The sequence below is a fragment of the Vicugna pacos genome, chromosome 15, assembly GCF_048564905.1.
Source record: "Vicugna pacos chromosome 15, VicPac4, whole genome shotgun sequence".
Lineage (NCBI taxonomy): Eukaryota > Metazoa > Chordata > Mammalia > Artiodactyla > Camelidae > Vicugna > Vicugna pacos.
In genome coordinates this window covers 30555733-30576132 of record NC_133001.1, presented here as the reverse complement: position 1 = coordinate 30576132, position 20400 = coordinate 30555733, and the positions used below count along the sequence as shown (strand labels likewise).

The following is a 20400-nucleotide window of genomic DNA, read 5'->3' as shown; positions in this document are numbered from 1 at the left end:
AGTAGCAGCCCACAAAAAATCTCATTAAGATTTTATGCTTCTTAGCCTCAAGACACGTTTTCTCTTTGCTAAGCCATTTATAACTGTGCAATACCCCATGATTTCCTATTATAAGGAAAATTTCTTTTGTAAGAAATTCTCAGTATTTCTCAAGAATCTCAGAAATTCAGTTGAGCCAGTTTTATTTAGCAATCTGTCACAACCACTTGGACTTAACTACAAGTTTTTGTTCCTTTTCTACTGATTTCAGATTAGGAGATGAGACCAGTAATGCCCAAGGGAGGCAGGGGAGAGATATCTCAAGAAAGCAAAGTAAGTCCATATGTTTGTTATTTAAACTGCAGGTCATGTTTTGCATGTTGAGAACTAGCTTGTCATATCCAACAGACAGAGCACCATAAACATGAGCAGAAGGGCATACTGTAGTGTTAAGCACTAACACAGCCAAGAGAGTGGCAAAGAGCACTGGATCTGGAACCAGACTGCCTGGTTCAAATCCTGACCTTACCACTTTGTAGCGGTATGACCTCGGGCATATTTTCTAAACTTCCTACTGCTCAACTTTCCCTCTTTGTAGGATGCAGGATGAGAATAATAATATTAGGGACCTCACAGTGTTGTCTTGATGATTAAATGAGTCAGTATGCGTTAAGTCCTAAAATAGTGCCTGGCCCCACAGTCAACATTTGCTAATTATTATCACTCATCACTAATTAGATGGAAAAAAACAGAGCAAAGACAGGGGCTAAGAAGCAGCACAGCACAAAGGATAGCCCATGATGCCAAAACTCTTGTCTGTCTGATGCTCCACTGTATTTCTATCCTGCCGGACACATCCTCGATGCTGACAGTACTTATGTGTTGAGTAAATGAATAAATGAATCAATCTCTGACTCCTTAATGAATCGCTTTTTGACTGTGGACATATTCTGCCTACTCCTGGGTCTTGACTTTTCCATCTCCAAATAAAGTTACCAACACCTGCCACTTGCTACCTCAAATTGACAATCACCAACATAAAGAAAAAAAGAAAATCATTTCAAATTTACTGGAGGGATATCAAAACCCAATGACTTTTAAAACCAATGTTCCTTTGTTACTGAGTACATATGAACACAGTCAATAATATTGGAAGGATCCTCCGTAAGACCCTCAGTCCCGTTTCCTTTCAAGAAGTCCTCTGACTACAGCTGGCCGGGGGGGGGGGGGGAATGTGATGCTAGGCACACCCTAAGAGATGACTGTTCAGACCTCAGTGTGCAGAGGAAACGCCTGGGGGCTTGTTTGGAAACTGCTGACTTTTAGATTGCTATGGGACATGCGGGAGGAGTGGTCCAATAGAGAGTGAATCTATGATTCTGTACAAGTTCTAGATCAAGGACTGACTCATTAATGTCTGTGTGTTGCCAGCCGGACGAGTGCACACAAAGTGAAAAAAAGAGTGGAGATGCAGGCCAAAGAGGTTCATCAACATTCAGGAGGAGGCATGAGGAAGGGGCCCTGAGAGAGAAGGAAGAAGCAATGGCCAAAGGAGGCCACAAAGGAAGAGTGCCTTAAAGAAGGCATTGTGCAACGGTGTCAAATTCCAGAGAAAAATCCGGGAAGATAAAGACTGAACAGCATCCACTGGCTTTTGTCACTCAGAGGTCAGTCACTCCTATTTCACCTTTGTCAGTGAAGCAGCTTCAGTGAAGTGGTGGAGGAAGCATCCAGGCTGCAGCGGTTCAAGGAATGAGTAAGACGGCGCGGAAGTGGAGGCTGCAAACCCAGACAACCTTCTCCAAGAGTCTGGCTATACAACAAGGGAGAGAACTATGAGTAGAGTGGGTGTCAACACGGAGAGACTCCATGCCTGATGGTCACTCTTTTCTCCTGTAAATCAGAGGTGATGAGCATACGGGCACTGGGTTTGGGCAAGGACACAGAGTAGGCCCTCAGCAAATACATTTAATGATGGATGAACTGGTAATGAAGAGCATTCACAAAATAAAATGAAAGTTCAGAATACATGGTGAAGAAGAGAATACTATCATTGTGTGGAGGGGAGGGAAAATGAGCAGTCAGGAGTCTCAATGTTCGGGGTGAGCGAGGAAAATAAGATACAAAGGGAAAAGGTCAAAGGATGTGAGGGTGAATGTATCTTGTGCAGCTGATATGACTAATGCAGCTTGTTTCAACTAGAAGATTATAAACAGATGGGTAAGGATCAAGGCCCAGAGGAGAGAGGAAAAAAACTGTGCCAAGCAGGGAAAGGTGACCAAAACATGTCATTCATTTTCCTTGCTTTCATTTTAAGCCTACTATGATTCCTCTTTAGCCTAAATACTCTACTGCCTAATTCATATTTTCTGCCTAAAGAGAAAAAAAATACATTTTTGATATTAAAATGTTCCTTAACGTGTAGGAGAAGATGACTTTATATTAGTTGCTTTTGGGGCTTGTTAGTCTCAAATCCTTCCATTCAGCATTCAAAATGCTTGAGCACCTCAGCTACAATTTCTAAGAAGATAAATTTTTTTTTTAACATTATTACAAAAACATTTATTTTTCAAAAGAATTTACTTTTGGGGTTTTAAGCAATCTAATATGAAATGTATAAAACTTACATTTTTCACTTTTGAATCAATCTATTATCTTACTGTTTTATTTAAAAAGGTAACATATTAAAATAGAAAAAATAAGCCACATTTTCATGTAAACTCAAAAGTAGGATTCAGTTTATGTATGGGCCAAAGATCATATGCATTCCTTCATCTCAGATCTTTACTTAATTGCTTCTTAATAGTTGTAGCAAAACAGCCCATATGGTGGTAAGTGCCTAATATATTTGTGAAGTGGCAGTTTTCCACATATGAGATGTGTCAGTTTTCTAGAGAACTTTCTTCATTACTATGGTTGCTCCTATTTGCTACTTTAGAAATTTCTTTCTCAGTTTAAATCTACTGCGACATAGTTTTTCCATGCCAGGCAAAAACTAACTCTCAACACGTATTTGCATATGTAAAGTAGAACTCACGTTTGCACGTCATGCTTTTTTACCTTTAGCTTGGTTAAGAAGATAATTAAGACTAAGGAAATAAAAGCTCCTTAGGGAAAAATACTATTAAAATATTTTAAAATTTAAATATTACTACATTTGTATTAATTTTCCCATTAGTATTCATTTTTTTCCATAAGGCTTGGAAATGCAACACTTGGAGTAAATGCTGTTCTTTATTAAAGCCACCAAAGATTCACCATGGATGTTTTCTCCTGTTAAGCAGCAAACCATTTATTTTGTGAATTTCCTGGGTCACCTTTGACTCAAGTGGAAGCAAAGCTCTTTACGACAACTTCCAATCAACAAATCATGAAACTGTCACAATCTTCCCCTTGTTAGGTCCCACTGTCTACAGAGTGGGCAGCATGACTTCTCTCTCCTCTCAACAAGAGCTGCTGATCAACACGGTAGATTCTGAAAAGTCCTCGAAACGGCAGACTGAATACCTGTATTCTTTTCTTGCCTTGCTACTAGGGAAAGCCTCCTGGACTTCTCCAACCCACCTGTACTCCTCCCCTTGTTTATAGGCCCTTGGTCCTTAGTGTATCCGCCATACAGTTAAGTGGTTTATATACATTGTGTCAGGTTCACAAGCATGGGTTTTATCTCACTACCTAGCTCATAAGTTCTTCAAGGATGGAGACCTTTTACTCTTCACTTTGCATCTTACCCAAGACCTCCTGCTAGCTAGGTCTACAATGGATGTTTAACAACTACTTGGTTAATCTGTTAACTGACTGGATTCTAAGTTTGAGAGTGAATAGCAGCAACAGGCGATGGATTATCATCATTGTCAGAAATTTCACCTAAGAATGAGGCTGTTTGCAGATCAAATCGCTTGTTCTAACATGACCTGAATTGGCCTGTTGAAGTAACAGATAACACTGAAGAAAAGCTGGTCCCTACAAGTTTTGTTTTTCTAGCTTGCTTTGTCAATGCATTCCATAAGAGGTGAACTCCTCATTCCTTTTGCTCAAACACATGTTTAGAAAATGGTCTTAAAGAGATCTGGCACCAGAGATGAAGTTGGCCAGGCCCCTCTCTAGGAACTGAGAGATAAAAATCGGTGATAGCTGACAGAGTATCTTTTCATGCCAGAACTCTTTGCAGAAAAGCCACACAATGCAGAAAACATGATTTCATTCCACACTCTGAACCTCAACTACCCTTGGGTGGAATTCAGAAATTCAGAAGTCCATGAGCACAGCCCTCCAAATAAAGCACTAGCTAGGCAGGGCCATGGTAAAGACCAAGCAGGTAGCTGCCCAAACTGTGATTTCACCAGCATTAGGAAACAACCTTCTAATCTCTGCTTTTAGGTCCTCCCTTATGTAAGGCCTGAAATTCCACTGCCTAGATTCATCACTTCATTTCAAAATGTAGACCTCTATAATACAACAAGGAGCCCCAAGGAAGGTAATGACTAGGGTCATTGAGACATCTGTATGCAAGGAAGGAGTGGGCACCGATATGACTTGTAGGCAAGGAGGAAAAAGAGCCCGAGCAGAAGTGAACATCTGTACTTTGACAATCTTGCTCAAAGCCTGGCCTGGTGTCAGGGTCACACCAGTAAAACCAGAGGTCAGGGTGTCTAAATGGTCATGAGATGGCAGGTCCCTTCTTTCCCCCCAACCTTTGTTAGCCGAACAGGATGATATAACCTTTAATCTCATTCTCTAAGGCTCATGGAATTTACCAGTAACCAAAGGAGAGGTGAGTTCTAAATCTCCAGGCTGGCCAGGCAGGAGGAAGCGCTACATTAAAAGCATCAGCAAAGCCCTGTACTCAGGTGTTTCTACTCGTAATGGGCCAAGATTGGAAACTCCTTTCCTCTCTCTACAGGCATCTCTGTTTGAAGAAGATCCCTCTGGAAGTTTGGACAACAAAGAGTTATCTATTTTAATCTCTCTTCAGAAAAGCATCTCTGATTTTTCTGAAAGACTCAGATGTTCCTCGTACTTGTTAGAAAACAAATGTGGCTTAGGCCAACATCTGAAATGGAGAAAAAAATACAGCAACCACAAAAAAAGATAACTGAATTAATAAGGAATGCTTTGCAGACATAACATCCCATAGGCCAGAAAAATGGTTTCAGAACTATCCAGAACAAAGTTATAGAAGTTACTTAGAAGCTAAATTTAAGTGGATTAACTGCTGGAGGGCACCATGTAGGAGTAGACCACCATGACCTGTGGGCCATGCCAAGAATGGAACCCCAACTGGGAGATGGAGGGACCCATGAATACAAATGTATAAATGTGTGTTGCAGGTTTAGAGGCAGGTTTATTATTTCACTGCACATTTACAATCTACAGCTCGGTTGTTCAACTATTCTGAAATAAGACATCTCAGGAAGATGCCGTGATGGTCATCTAGACCAACCTCAGATGCACTGCAGAAATCCTTTCAAAAATACACACAACATGTGATCAGTTTTCCTTGACAGCTTTCAATGTAATGACCAGCAGCTCAGGATTACGGACATCTGCTCATTCTTTTGAAGGAGAATGCTAACTTCCACAAAATTCTTCTTTATATTAAAATCTGAAATCTATTTCCCACTTTCCCATTGGGAGCACAAGAGAGAAATTATGTGCCTTCTGCCATATGGCAGCTTCTCAGATATACAAAGACCATTATCATGTTGCCTCTAACTGAATCTTTTCCAGTCTAACTATTTCCAGATGTTTAGCTTCCTCCTCATCTTGGTCTTCTCCTCTGGATAAATATTAGTTTATCAGTGACCCTCCTAAAATGGGAAGCCCACAGCAGAATAACATAACAGCAGAATGATGTGGGTTTCGTCTGACCAGCAGAGCTCAGGGGGACTGTAGCCTTCACAATCTGGAAGCAGCAACTGTGTCATACTGCTTCCTTAGAGCTCATCAGGAAATCCCATTCCCCAAGATTCTTTCAGAAAAACTGCTATGAAGCCGATAGCTCTCATTGTGTACGTACATGATTTTGACTTTTCTTTAAAAAATCAGAACATGATACATATCTCTATTAAATGTTACCTTGCTAGCCTCAGCCCATCAATCCAGTCTTCCAAGGCTATTTTGAAATCATCTTTTTTGGGGAAGGGAGGGTATAGCTTAGTGGTAGAGCACATACTTATTAGCATGCATGAGGTCTGGGGTTTAATTCCCAGTTCCTCTATCAAAAAATAAATAAATACTACCTCCCACACCCTCAAAAGCCCCCCAAAACAAAGAAAAACATAATACTGAAATAATCTTTTTCAATTATGGACTATATCAGACAAATCAAATAAAAGAGTATAGCGAATAATATGACAACCATTTGCCCAAAACTCAGCTTAAGAAGACATCACAAATAAAACTCAAGTTTTATTATATGCTAGTATATGCTTCCTCAGTTTCATCCCCCCCTTCCCACTACACAGAAGTAATGGCCACCATCCTGAATTTGTGTTTGTCACTCCCATGCTTAAAGACTATTTTAAATTTGAGTCCATTACCATTTATATTTATTTTACACAAACCTAATAAGCAGGCACTCTAGTCTGTCTTCATTTTAAGTAAGTAATTCAAATGTTGAATAAAGCAGCATTATCCTCATCTATCAGACTAGTAATCTCATCAAAACAATGAGCTGACTCAGGCATGACTAATTCTTAGGGAATCCTTACTAGCTCTCAGCAAATACAGTATGAAGCACTTGCAAGCAATATGTTGAATACCCAGTCTAAAACCATCAATAGCAACACAACTGTTTGGTCACTGACGAAATATGCCTTTTCCCCTCTCTTTTGAAATCTTTCTGCAAGCTTCTAGGATAGCATTCCCATTCCACACTTCCCTAAAATTACTGACTTGGTTCTAGGCTAACTTGCACCCTAGGCTGTAAGTTATCTGGGTCCAGGGATTTGCCTTCATCCACAGGAGACAGGGGTCTTTTTCTATCACCTCACCTACATCTGGCTTCGGGGCCTGCCTTCCAGTTTACAGGCAAAGACAAAGCTGAAGCAGGAGTTCAAAAAAGTCTGCCCTTTCTCTATCAACATTACACTATCAATCCCTTCCGCTCGCTAGAATTTTTCTTAACAAGCAAACTAAGGAGCTTTTATCGGCTATTTTGTAGGCAGGATTATCCCCATTATACAGATTGACAGCCTGAAGCACTTAGGGGCCCTCCTTTTCATGCCACATTAATCTGGGAGGCTTTCCCCCACATGCTTTGGCTTGTTTATAATTCTATGACCTCCCCACCTCCTCCTCCTCTTATCAATCCAGGCTCCTCTCATTTGGCTCTAAAGCCTGCATCAGGGCAGCTGTGAAGGGGGCCTCCAGAGCCTCTGACTGGACAGCAGTCAGGGGAGAGAGTTCAGAGTCCAGGAAGCTGTCAGGTCACAGGCTCGTGAGGCCAGAGAGGACCTAGGTGATGTCTAATTCCTTAATTTGATAGAAAAGGGAATCGAGGGTCAGAGAGGTGAAGTTAAAATTAAAGCAAATGTCAGAGCTCATATTAGAACACAAGATTCCTCAAAGGCCAGGTGAAACACAAAACCCAGCTGAGCCTCCTTTCTACATAACCAGTAACCAGTGGGATATGAAATGTGGCTCCAATATTGTAGGACCAGGAGTCCCTTAAGTATGTCATAGGTGCACAGATCTGCTGAGACACAAAATGTCTCATTTCACAGTTAGTTTCATTTTTAGGTTCATCATTCAGACTCTGTGCCCAAACCTGGGCAAGGCAGAGAAAAGGACCAAAAATAAAAAATAAATCCCCCAAATCTAGGGCTGCTTCTTCATGGAAAGAGGTTAAGATTTATTTGGAGAGAAAAAGCATTGAGCATAATAGATTACAGTATGACACAGTAATGATGAATAGCAGGATGAGATGCTACAGCCATTCTGAGGGAGAGATGATTAGGAGCTGGGCTGCAGAGAGAGGGAGGAGGGCATGTCTTCCTTCCCAGCAGTGTCTCAACTGCCCTCTGTCTCATTTCTGTCTCTCTGATGCAAATCTTGCCTCCTACTTACCTACAAGGATTCTGGGAAGACAGAGCAGGTAGAAAGGTGCAGCCTTGGAGGACAGTTCCTGGTGTTAACAATCACAAATGAAGGTAGAGGCTAACTATTGCCTACCGCAAACCCCCAACTCTACGCTATGGCAAATGAGGTCTTTCGACTTCATAACCTGGGTAAACAGTGAAGTGATAATCCTTGAATTATGCAACTTTCAAGGACAGAAAACAAGAGTCAATATCATTTCCCAATATCACAGGCTTAAAAGGTCTGACTGATTCTTAGTTTCTGTACTCCTCCTACTGGTTCCATGGAATCAAAAGGTTCTATGAAATATTTTTGAAATACATAAAATATGTATTTTCCAACTTTTTTGATTTTTGACTAGATTTATAAGTATCTGCAACTAAAAAAGTTTCCACTGCATAGATCCCAGTGGGTGATTTCCACTGCCACGTGTCCAATTAAGATTGTATTTGGTATTTGTAGTTCAGAATTTTTCAGAGAAAAGAAGAGTAGATTTCACTGAAAATTTATCTAAAATGAACAATGATTAAAATGATTTAGGGGAAAACATAATGAAAATCATTTGCAATGAAAATAAGTCAAAAAAGGGGGGAGGGTGCAAAGATGCTTTTAAAGACATCCAAGAGTGAATAAAAAGCAGCGGAGGGATTTCTTCTGCAGGCATTGATCCAAGGCTGAGACCTCAGTTATCTGCAATAGAAGGCACCTTCTGTCTCAAGTGATACCCACACACACACAGGTGCCACATGGGTCCAGGGAGGGTAAAGAGCCTTGTTCAAGTGTCACAGCTCGTGAATAAGTGGCACAGCTCAGAAAGAACCAAGTCTTTTGAGTCCAGGGCCTTCGTTCTGTTCAGGACCCCATGCTCTGTCCCCTGAGTTTGGGGCATATGGTTTCCTACAGCTCTTCAATTCAAACTTGAACCCTGCTTGTGAAAGGGAATTCAAAGGTGCATGTCCAGAGATATTTTGGGTCTAGAAATTCCCAGACAAGTAGGCACTAGTGAACTGTATTCAGGGAGCTTGTCAGGGTCCCTTTTAAAAGCATGAGCCACTCTGCTCTGTGGTATTAGAATGGAAGGGTGAACGGCCTTAAATTGAAGGCACCATCTTTGCATGGTAAGGGGCTGTGTACCTGCATCCAGCACAGCATCAGAAACATAAAATACACTGGATTTAAAAAACAAAAAACAAAAACAAAACCTTGTAGACAAAATACCAGTATTAACATGATCATTTCCATTTCAAGATGATGCAACAAATCATAGCTGCACACACACAATAACTTTAGAAAATCCAAATCAGAAACTTCTTAGATTAAGCCAACAAAGAAAGGCAACAGAGTTATAAGCTTATATTCCCAAATGTGGAATAAGGAACAAAAATACAAATAATACTTACAAACACCTCACAGAGGAAGGAAATGGCAGGCAGGTATATGTAAACCAAATGGAAGTAAAAAGCTATTGTGAGGGCTTTTCATCTTATTATTATTGAACATAATTCACTGCAGCACAGTCAGAGTAACCTTTGTGCTTCTCTCACTAGCTGAAAAATTTCTCTTTTGCTAAACTCAGAGTATCTAAGAGCCTGATTAGAGCTCTTCCAAGCACACAAATTAACATTAGTAATGCCACAAACATAAAATACTGCCCCTCCACTTGTGCCTACACCCATCTTTTCAGCTATTATCCCAAGTCAAAACAGCCCAATCTCTACCAGGACTAGAACCACAAATACTGCCTGGAAGGGCAGGTTTTATGATCAATCTTTCATTTTCTTCATGAATAATTTACTCAGAAGTAATTTAAATCAAATGTGTGTAGTTTTACCAAATTCACTATTTAAAAAAAATCTGTTTGTAGTTCATCTCCCTAGTATGACTGTGAATATTTTAGGGCAGCACAACATTGACCCTGAAGTAGACTGTTGAAACCCAAAACTGATTTTTCTAACTCTAATTCTAGAATCCTTCCACTTTCTTTGTTTTCTGAGGGGGAGGTAATTAGGTTTTCTTCATTGACTTCTGCTTGGAGGAGGTACTGGGAATTGAACTCAGGACCTCCTGGGTGCTGAGCATGCACTCTACCACTTGAGCTATACCCTTCCCCACTTCCACTTTCTTTTGAAGAAAGAAAAGCAACCTGACCACCGACCAACCCCACTATCCCAACCAGTGACCCCACAGATGTGAGCCTGAGAAAGGCTGCATCCAAACAAGCCACCTCCACTACTGCAAAAGCAAGACAAGGAGCAGACCCCACCGGTGGGGCGGCATGCCTTCTCTGTCCTCAAAATAGCCTGCATTCATACCCACGGACTGGAGATAGGCTCCTCATCGCTCCTAGCTGCATAAATTTCAGGGCCCTTGGGCCTACCCAGCATAGCTAAAACTCCTGACTACACAAAAGGGACTTGGTTACATTGGTGTAAGGTAAAGAGTACACCCAACACTCTTGACAAGTCCTACAGTTTTGGGTTCATATCCCAGCTCTATAACCGACTCACTTTCTGAACGTCAGTTTCCCTCACAGGTAAACGGGGGTGATTACACGTCCTCTCAGAGTCACTGTAAGCAAAATGCCCAGTTCAGGGCCTGGCAAACAGTCGAGGCTCAACAGAGGTTGGTCTACTTCTGACTGACTACTCTGCTCAGAATTCTTGCTTGTTCTCTGCATTCCTGGGCAAAAGCTCCTTCTTATAAACCTCCTGAACAGCCTAACCAAACACCAAGTATCATTCTACTACTGCATAGTTTATTAAAATCATCTCTTTGTGAGTGTGTGGCTCTGATAATGTTTAATGTCCCAAATGTAATCTTGCTACTGAAAGTGTGATCAGCAGATCAACAGTATTAGCATTACCTGGAATTTTGTGTGAAATGCAGACTCTCAGGGCCCACCAGACCCACTGAGTCAGAATTTATGAGATACCCAAGTGATATGTTTATATCTTAAAGTTTGAGAAACACTGTCTATAATACATATGGACATTCAATAAATCAGAGCCTACATGATACTCTAAGGAATCCATTATGGCACTTCTGCTGGTGGTGGCACTCAATGAATCTTTTTTTTAAATTTGATTTCATTTTATTTTTTTAAAATATATTTTTATCTAAGTTCAATGAATCTTTATTCAGGTAGAAAGCCACTACTGACCAAAGCATCTACACTGGAAGGACAGGAGAACTGTACACTTATTTCTTTGTGTTTTCTGAGTTAAAAAAATATGATGCACTAAATACACTGGCCTTAAGGCAATATTTAAATCTACGTTAACATAATCTTTGTATATGTAATAAGGGCTCTGAATATAATTAGTAATATGAGCATTCTGACTATATGTAAACTAATAAACACAGGAAGGATACTTTCAATGTAGTAATTTTTGGTTCCTAGGAGACAACACCTAAGACTGATTAGTAATTAGCTTCCACAAACTGAATGTTCTCAACACAGGATGATGAAGTTCTAAAGCATGTCTTTGTTTATAATTTACACTGTGACTCGGTACATGTGCCATCCCCCCACCCCATCAACTTTCTGAAATACTTTTGAGTTCTTTCCAGTTATATGTGAAAGTACAATTTTTAAGTGCTCCTGAAAGTAAAATTTATGACCCAAATTCCTAAAATGAATCACCAAATGCTGGATACGAGAGGCTGGTAACCCTGTGTATCAGGAAACAGAAACCAATCTGAGTGAGTCATCTCTGTGATCGTAGATAACACAGCCACAGCCAGGGCTGGGCGCAAACAAATGGCTACAGCAATCACACACCAGAATCTCGTGTTTAATGGTTTCTCACATTAAAATGCATCAGTCAGCGCTGTGAAATCAGGAAGTGGAACCAAGGACACCACATAAATAACAAGTACACTCATTTGAGTTGGGTATATTTTATCCTTCGGCTGTAGGTCTATTTCAACTTGTAATAGATATACATAAAAATGAAGGTGTTGTTTTGTCACGAGGTAAGCAAACAGATAAAGGCTAATATGACAGGGCTTCTAAGCTATTTCATAAGAAAACTCCAGTATTTTTTAGGGTTTATTTATTGAGGCCTTTGATCCAAAATGAAAAAAGGGATCAGAAGCTGGTGAATGCCTCAAAAAAAAAAAAAAAAGTAACAGGGGAAGTGGTAACAGGCTGTAGAAGCAGAAAAGCCTGTTACTATTTGATTCCATGCATAATCTTTGTGCATGGCTTTTTTTCAGGTACTCCAAGCTTGAAAGAGAAGATGAGTGGGAAGTGAACTCGCGCTACACAGCATTGCCATCTAGATGCCACCTCTTGAAACCACTTGCAAACTCCTCCGGAGTGAAGAGCCACTTGAACCCCTGGACAGGGAATGTATGCCAGGACCAAGCCTGCTCCATGTTGACCGGGCTCAACACAGGGATAATGCACACACCCAGGTTATGTTTATTAAAAGGGGGTATCTCCTATCAACACAACATGTCCACTAGCAGGCAGGGCTTCCAGGAAACAGTACTCACACGGTAGATATCAGTGCCTACACTCACAATCTGAAACACTGGAGACCAGCTGGGGGCAATGGCAATAACCCCAGAGCCCTGCATTCACAAGACCCCTCCCAAAGTTAAAAAGAAATTTATAATATCTGAAATAAGAACAGGATTATATATCCCCATGAGGCCCTCTGCCCACCCCCATCATTTCCCTGAGGCACACACTACCTCATGATGAAGGGGATGAAAGGGGCCATGCCGAGAGCAGAGCAGGTGCCATCCATCGGGGAAGGGTAGAGCCTCCCCAACACCAAGAGTAAGAGAAACATGCTGGGATGGCAGTTCAGTTCTCCGGTATCACTGGAAAAAAATTATTGTACGGAAAGGATTTAAAACTTAAAAGGTGAGGCACTATCTTCAAACATTTTTCTCATTAAATAATTTATGTATATAAAGTGAGACCCTATGACAGGGATAATTTTCCTTTTTTCATTTTTCTCCTCCATCCACTTCATATCTTCTTAATGTGCAAATAAGGAAGGACTACTGGTAATGCTGTGGATCAGGCTTCTGCACGTGATTGTCTTCTCAAAGCTAATTCTTTGATAATTTAAGGCTGCTATTTTGATTTGAGCTGTTCAGACAGTAGAGAGGTGCCTGTTCCAAGAATGAAATGTGAAACTTTCAACATCCAAATGTACTTAAGAAAGCATGAACAGTCACTTGTGAGCGCCAGAAAAGCCTGTCTGCACAAATTACTAATATGAGGAAATCTACCATAAACAGAAGTAAAATTCACTGATGTGATTTTTATTTCCCTATTATAGGCAATTGGTATAAATTCATATCAAGTGCAAAAATTGCTAAAAGAATACAATGGCCCATGTTCTAAGATGTCCATACTAAAAATGCCACTACCAGCCACAGAATGTGATTGAAAGGACAATAGTGAACTTTGCACTGATCAGACTAGAAGCCCTCTTAATTGCTTTATTCTGTGTGTCCAGGGTCACTGGCCATCTTTGCTCTATTAGAACAGTACCATTTCTGATGCTACATGACCAGATTAGTCAACTGCAATAGGCCAGTAACCAAAAAATGAGAGGTGTGCATTAAAACAATTCAGTAAACAAATCAGTTTACACACACAAATTTTTAAATATAAGGATTCTTAGAAGGAATTACCATGTGCTTCTATAAAGCTAATTCCTGTAAAACACTGAAAACTTTAAATCCAGGATTTTTAAAATGTAAAATATAATACAAAAAATGAATTTTATACAACTTTTCAGGTACAAATATACTACAGAGTTAGGCAACATGATATAATAAAGAAACACTTAAAAAATCCATCTATGTTATAGGGAAGGAGTTGATTAAAAACTGATGTCTGGAGGGAAAAATCTCAAAGTAATTCATATCCTTGATTTCACTTTGCCCCGGTCTATTGCCTTCTTACCTGTCCACAGTATTGGCTACCGTTTCCAACTGTTTCAGAAGAAAGGGATAGAGTTCCGGGAAACGAGAGAAAAATTCACTCCCTGTCATTCTGTGGAGGGAGAATAAAAGATAAATTACTATCAGTTATTTCCTCTGATTTAATAATAAAGCCTATTTTTTTTAAAGAAAGGTAACTAAAGCCATTTGTTTGAATATTTAATGAAATAAAGAACAAAGCCTACATCTGAAGAATTTAACAATTAAATTATATATACATTTAATTTGGATTTTGGAAATGCTCTTAATGCATGGAATTTTATCTAAAATTTAAGATTATATATATTTAAAAATATTTAATATTAAATTCTAACAGGGAAGAAAGATGCAATCTGTGAAAATGCCACAATTGATTTGGACTATGGATATAATCACCACCTGCTTGACTGAGACTGATTCAACTTTAGTAATAAGGTCAAGTGTAGAACAAGGTTTCTCGAAATCAGTACCAGGGACACTCTGGAGGAGATAATTCTTTGTTGCAGGGGGCTGTCCTCTGCACCACTGACTGTTTAGTAGCCTCCAGAGCTTCTCCCTGCCTAGATGCTAGCAGTACAGCACTCCCTGCCCCTACCAGCTGATAATCAAAGATGTCTCTGGACATCATCAAATGTACCCTGAGAGGAAAAAAGGTCCCCAGTTGAGACCTACTGGCCTGAAGTGTGGTTATCAGAAGAAGACTTGGTGTGTAGGGTTCTGGAGCACCGATCTATGAGGATTACTTTTTCCATCTTTATAAATACTAGCCCCAGAACTCTAACAAGATCCTGAAAATAGTTCCTCCAACTGTGCAACCGACAAAAAAAGCTCAAGCTAAATTTAGCATTTGGTTAGTCTGTCTCCAAAACTATTAAAGAACTACTCTGATGGAGTAACATAAATACTCCCTAACTTGCCCCCTCCTATCAACTCTAGATGTATGCTCCTATTAATGAAGACCCAAAATAGCGTGTTTTTAAAATTGAGGTCTATTTTACACATAGTGAAATGCTCAAATCTAAGTGTAGCATTTGATCAATGTTCACAAATGCATTCACTCATGTAATCCACCCCTGTGAAGCCTTAGAAAATTTCCATCCTCCCAGAAAGTTCCCTCGGGCCCCTTTCCCAGTCAACTCCAAATCCCCAAAGCAACCATGATTTGATTTCTATCACCACAATCTGGTTTTGTCCATTCTAGAATTTCATATAAATGTAATAATACATTAAATAATTTTTTGTGTCTGGATTTTTTCACTCAGCATAAAAGTTTATGAGATTCATCCATGTTATTCAATGTATCAACAGTTTCTCTTTGCTGTTTTGTGTTCCACTGTATGAATATGCAAGTTTGTTTATCTATCCTCCTCTTGACAGACATGAACTGTTTCCATTTGTTGGCTATCATGAATAAAGCTGCTATGAACATTCTTGTACAAGGATTTTTTGTGAACACATGTTTTAATTTCTCTTAGATAAATATCTGAGAATAAAACTGAAGAATGTTTAACATTTTAGGAAACTGACTTTTCCAAAATAATTACAGTATTTTACACTCCCAAAAATAATAATAAGTAAGCATTTTAGTGGCTCCATACCCTTTCTGACATTTGCTGTTGTCTTCTTTTCCATTTTAGCCACGCTAGTAGGTATGCAGTGCTATCTCTTGGCAATTTTTACCTGCATTTCCTTGAGACTAATGATGTCAAACACTTTTCATGTGCTTTGGTCATTGGTATGGCCTTTTGTAAAGTATCTATTCAAGATTTTTAAATTAAGTTGCTTGTTGGTCTCCTTTGTCATATATAGGCATTGCATGTACTCTCTCCTAGCCTGTGGCTTCTCAATTTATTTTCTTAGTAATGTCCTTTGATGAGCAGAAATTTTTAATTTTTAATGAAGTCCAATAATTTGATCAATTTCTTTCTTTTATGATTCATACTTGCTACAGAAGAAGAAACTTTTGTCTACCCCAACATCACAAAAATATTTTGTTTTCTTCCATAATTTTTATAGTTTTACCTTTTAAGTTGATGTCTATGACCCATATCAAATTAATTTTTATGTATAGTATGAGGTGGAGATCAAGGTTCTTTTTTCTACATTGGCATATCATATTTTTAATACAGAGATGTCATAAGAAAAGATAAATGCCTTAAAATCTAAATGATGTACCATGTTCACGGATGAGAAGATTCAATACAAAGACAAAATTCTCCACAAATTCAATATAATTCCAATAAAAATAGTAATTGTGTCTGGGTATATATCTGGATAACCAAATTCTAAAATGTATACAGGAGTACCAAGTGCCAAGAGTAGCAAAGATAACCTTGAAGAACAACAAGTCTGGAGGACTCAACCAATTAGGTAGACAGAAATAGTACAAAACTTTAATAATTAGGACACTGTGGTGACAAGAAGGCCAATGAAACAGAGCACAGCAGTGCACACAAATATAACTGAAAACCTGGTTTATGAAAGAGCTGGTATTGCAGATTATAGTACTATGAAGATCACAGGTGCTATGATAACTAATTATCCACAGAGACAAAATTAAAACAGGATCCCAGCCTCCCACAATACACAAAATTAAATTCCACTGAATTCAAGACTTAGAAGTAAAAAATAAAACTGCAAAATTCTTTGAGTGACTATAGGGAACAGAATTTATTGAACAAGACCCAAAAGCATCAACTAGTAGGAAAAATAGATATATTCAACTATATCAGTTAATTAAAAAAAGAACTCAATATACCAAAAATAAAGCACAAAGAAAAATACAAAATAATATACACACAACATATTTCTGGTCAAGGAGGAGTATGAAATGTTATAGAATAGAAGAGATTTAAGAGACTAAGAGACTTAAAAGACTTATGAGACTAAAAAAACCCAAAAAACTAAATGCAAGGTGTGGACCTCGTCTGGACCTTGATCCTAACAAACCAACTATTAAAAAAAAAAAAACCTAATTATAAAAAGACATTTCTAAGACAATTAGAAAAGTTTGAATATTAAGGAATTATTCACTTTGTTAGATATGATAATAGTACAGTGGTATTTCCTTTTGGGGAGGGCAAGAAATGGATAAAATAAGATTGGCAAAACATTGATAACTGTTGAAGCTGAGTGATGGAAAAACAGAGGTTAGTTAAACTAGTCTCTTCACTTTTACACGTTTAAAATTTCCACAATAAAAGTATTTTAAATTAAAAGTAAAATTTTTATTTGACAAGCCACAAATGGGGAGAAAATTTGTACTATACTCATATAACTGAGATTATATAATTAGTATTCTGAAAATATGAAGAACTCCAGTGAATCAGTAAGTATAAGACAACTCAATATAAAAATGGACAAAACCTATCAAAATACAATTCTCAGAAGATAAATGCTTGTGGCCAATAAACTTAAGATGTTCAGCAACACTGAGAGATCATTTTATATCCTCAAACTGGCAAAGATTAAAAAGTCCAACAATACTACATATTGGAATTCTCAGACACTTGATGGAAATGAAAATTACTACAACAATTTTGAGAAATAATTTGGCGTTTTCTTGAAAGCCATAGATGTTTTTACCCAGTGACTCAGAAACACTCTTCCTTGGTAAATGGCCTAATCAAATCTTGGACACGGGCATCAGGAAGCTTGTACAAGCATATGTATAGCAGCCATATTCCATCAACAAGAGGGTGAACAAACTGTAGGACACTCACACTATGGAGTAATGTATAGCAGTAAATCTGAACAGACTACAGACACACGCAACAACACAGATGAATCTCAGGAACTCAATGTTAAGTGAAAAAAAAACAAGTTACAGAAAGTATATGCAATATAATCCTTCTACGTAAAGTTTACAGCAAAGCACCACTAAATAATATATTGCTTAGGGGAACAAATTTATGTGATTTAAAAAATGAAAAAGCAAATAAAAAAATAAAAACAAAATTGATGAAAGTAATCAATTCTCTTCAAGGGGAACAGAAAGAAAATGGGATTAGAGAGGAACATATAAAAGGCTTCAAAAGTAATGTTTGGAGGGGAGCGTATAGCTCAGTGGTAGAGTACGTGCTTAGCATGCACAAGGTCCTGGGTTCAATCCCCAATACCTCCATTATAAATAAATAAGTAAAAACCTAATTATTCCCCCACCAAAAAACAAAATAAAAACTTAAAATCAAATTTTACAAAAAAGTTCTTACTCCACCCCAAATTACAGATTTATTGAACATGTATTGGATGCTTTATGTAAAATACACTCATATCCTTTACTTATTAAATATTTTTATGGAAAAAATTAGTAAACATTAAAAGAAACACAGTAGACTGCCTAGTGCCTCTCCTCACAGAAAATTATGCAAAAATATCTTAGCTTTCGCTTTTAAAAAATTCAGTGTATTCAAATACACATTTTATAGTTTGGTTTTTTCCTCTTAACAAATATGCATTATATATATTGCTGTGTACCTTGCTTTTCTTTTTCATCTAAAACTATATCTGTGAAATCACTCAATATCAGGTACAATGATCTATTTCTTTCCATTGAATGGCTGCAGAATAATCCATTGTTTAGTTGAGTGTAGCTGATTTAATCCGTAATGGTAAGGGCTTTTGGTTGTTACCAGTCTCTTCCTCTCATAAAGGATGACATGTATGAATTTCTTTGTTAATAAATTGCAAACCTGGGTTTTGCAGGGTCAATGTTTTACTGAGGGGGAAGACAAAACCATTCCACTACAGGCTATGTTACATTCTTTACCACCTCTAAGCAAAACTGGTCAAGAATATCAGTTTCCATCTTTAGTGGAGTCACTTAAAGGTAAAAGTGCATGAGCTCAGTACTGGGATCCCTAAGTACACTTGCCCACACAGAATGCCTCCGTCTACACAACAAAGCCTGATGATTATGTCTTCTGGAGGAATTAGTCATTGACTTCCAGGAGAGTAAGGCATTCCTTAATGGCCTGATACCTCTTAGTGGAGTAACAAAGACAAGCATTCTCACTTAAGCAGACCATAGGCTTGTTATCACCATCATCTAGAAACTGTCTTGATAAATAATTGGCTCTGCTGACCACAATACTGCCAGAGGAATGGGCTGAGGAGCTACTATTCTAAAATTAAAGTCATTGCTTTAATTGAATTATAGCTAATTACCTCAAACAGCAAATTACCTCATTCAGTTACCTTGGCAAACATTTACCAACCAGTCTATCTTGGAGGATATTTGAAGAGGGTACATTATTCAAAGTTAAATACGTGGTGAATGATTTAACTAATTGTTTTGTTCTTAGCAGCTTGGGAGGTTTTGACTACATCTTTAAAAAATATTCTGTTAAGATGACTGTGTCCATGCTTGATGGCTTAGACTTTGAAGTATCAACTGTGCATCTGACAGTGTTTAAGAAAAACCAAAATTATTCTTTAAGGAAAATTTTGACCTTGCTCAGGTACGCTAAGACACAGGAGGTGCCTTTCTATTCTAGCATTCTTAGGCTCCACAATACTGTTAAGAAAATGGTGACCCCATTTCTGGTTCAGCTCACCTAAAGGCCAGGACTGCAAACACAGAAGAGTTGAGCTCCATGTACTTGCCTGATAGCATTATTTCAACCCTGCATCAGCCAAGGGCTACTAAAGACCTGGCTAAATGTTTATGGAGTGCTGCCTGAAAGATATGCAATATTAACAATTCTTGCATATTATAAAACAGAGCCTCAAGAGGTAAGGCATAGAAGGGTATCAGAATTATCTAAGAGGCTTATTGAAACTTTACTCAGTTACACCAGAAGGTCTACAGCATCTTGAATGCAGAACTTTGGCTGCTAATATATATTAATTCCAGCCTTCAACTAACCAATGACTACATTTTATGTTTATACTGAGTGGAGGATCACCATGTACAACAGTGCTTCCAAGCGGAGGCAGTTTATAGGGGCTGCTGGTATAGGTCTGTAATCTAGACTTCTTTTGAAAGACCAAGGTCATGGAACCATGTCAGTTCAAGTTTGAATCTCCTTCCATGAATCCTAGAACATGTAAGTTTTGTATAAGTTTTTTTTTAATTGATTAGGACATGTAAGTTTCACCTTTCACTTGCTACTTAAAATTCTGATCATATTTTTCTCAAGAGAATAGCAAATTAAAAAAAAAAACTATATACTTCATGTTGAGCACTGTGTTAGGTCCTCTGGGAGATACTAACAATAGGAGACAGCCACTGCTCTTGGAGCTTAAAATCTGATCAGGAAGACAAGCCATATTCATCGACTGTAATTAAAAGTGTAAGGCAAATCAGTGTAAGGGTCAAATAAAAGATGCTTACAAGTAAGAGTACAGAGTTGCAAAAGACATCACTGGGAGCTGGAGAGGTAGGGAAAG

At 38.4% G+C, this 20400-nt stretch overlaps 1 protein-coding gene across 2 annotated transcripts in view; it reads right to left on the bottom strand.

The window, feature by feature from the left end:
* Positions 1-20400, bottom strand: part of THADA (THADA armadillo repeat containing) — a 285411-nt gene that overhangs the window by 153854 nt on the left and 111157 nt on the right. For both annotated transcript variants that reach the window (XM_072937807.1, XM_072937808.1), the window contains exons 27-28: positions 13994-14083; positions 12763-12894 (exon numbers count right to left, since the gene is read on the bottom strand). In XM_072937807.1, the coding sequence (XP_072793908.1) occupies positions 12763-12894; positions 13994-14083 (222 nt within the window). The remainder of the gene's footprint in view (positions 1-12762; positions 12895-13993; positions 14084-20400) is intronic.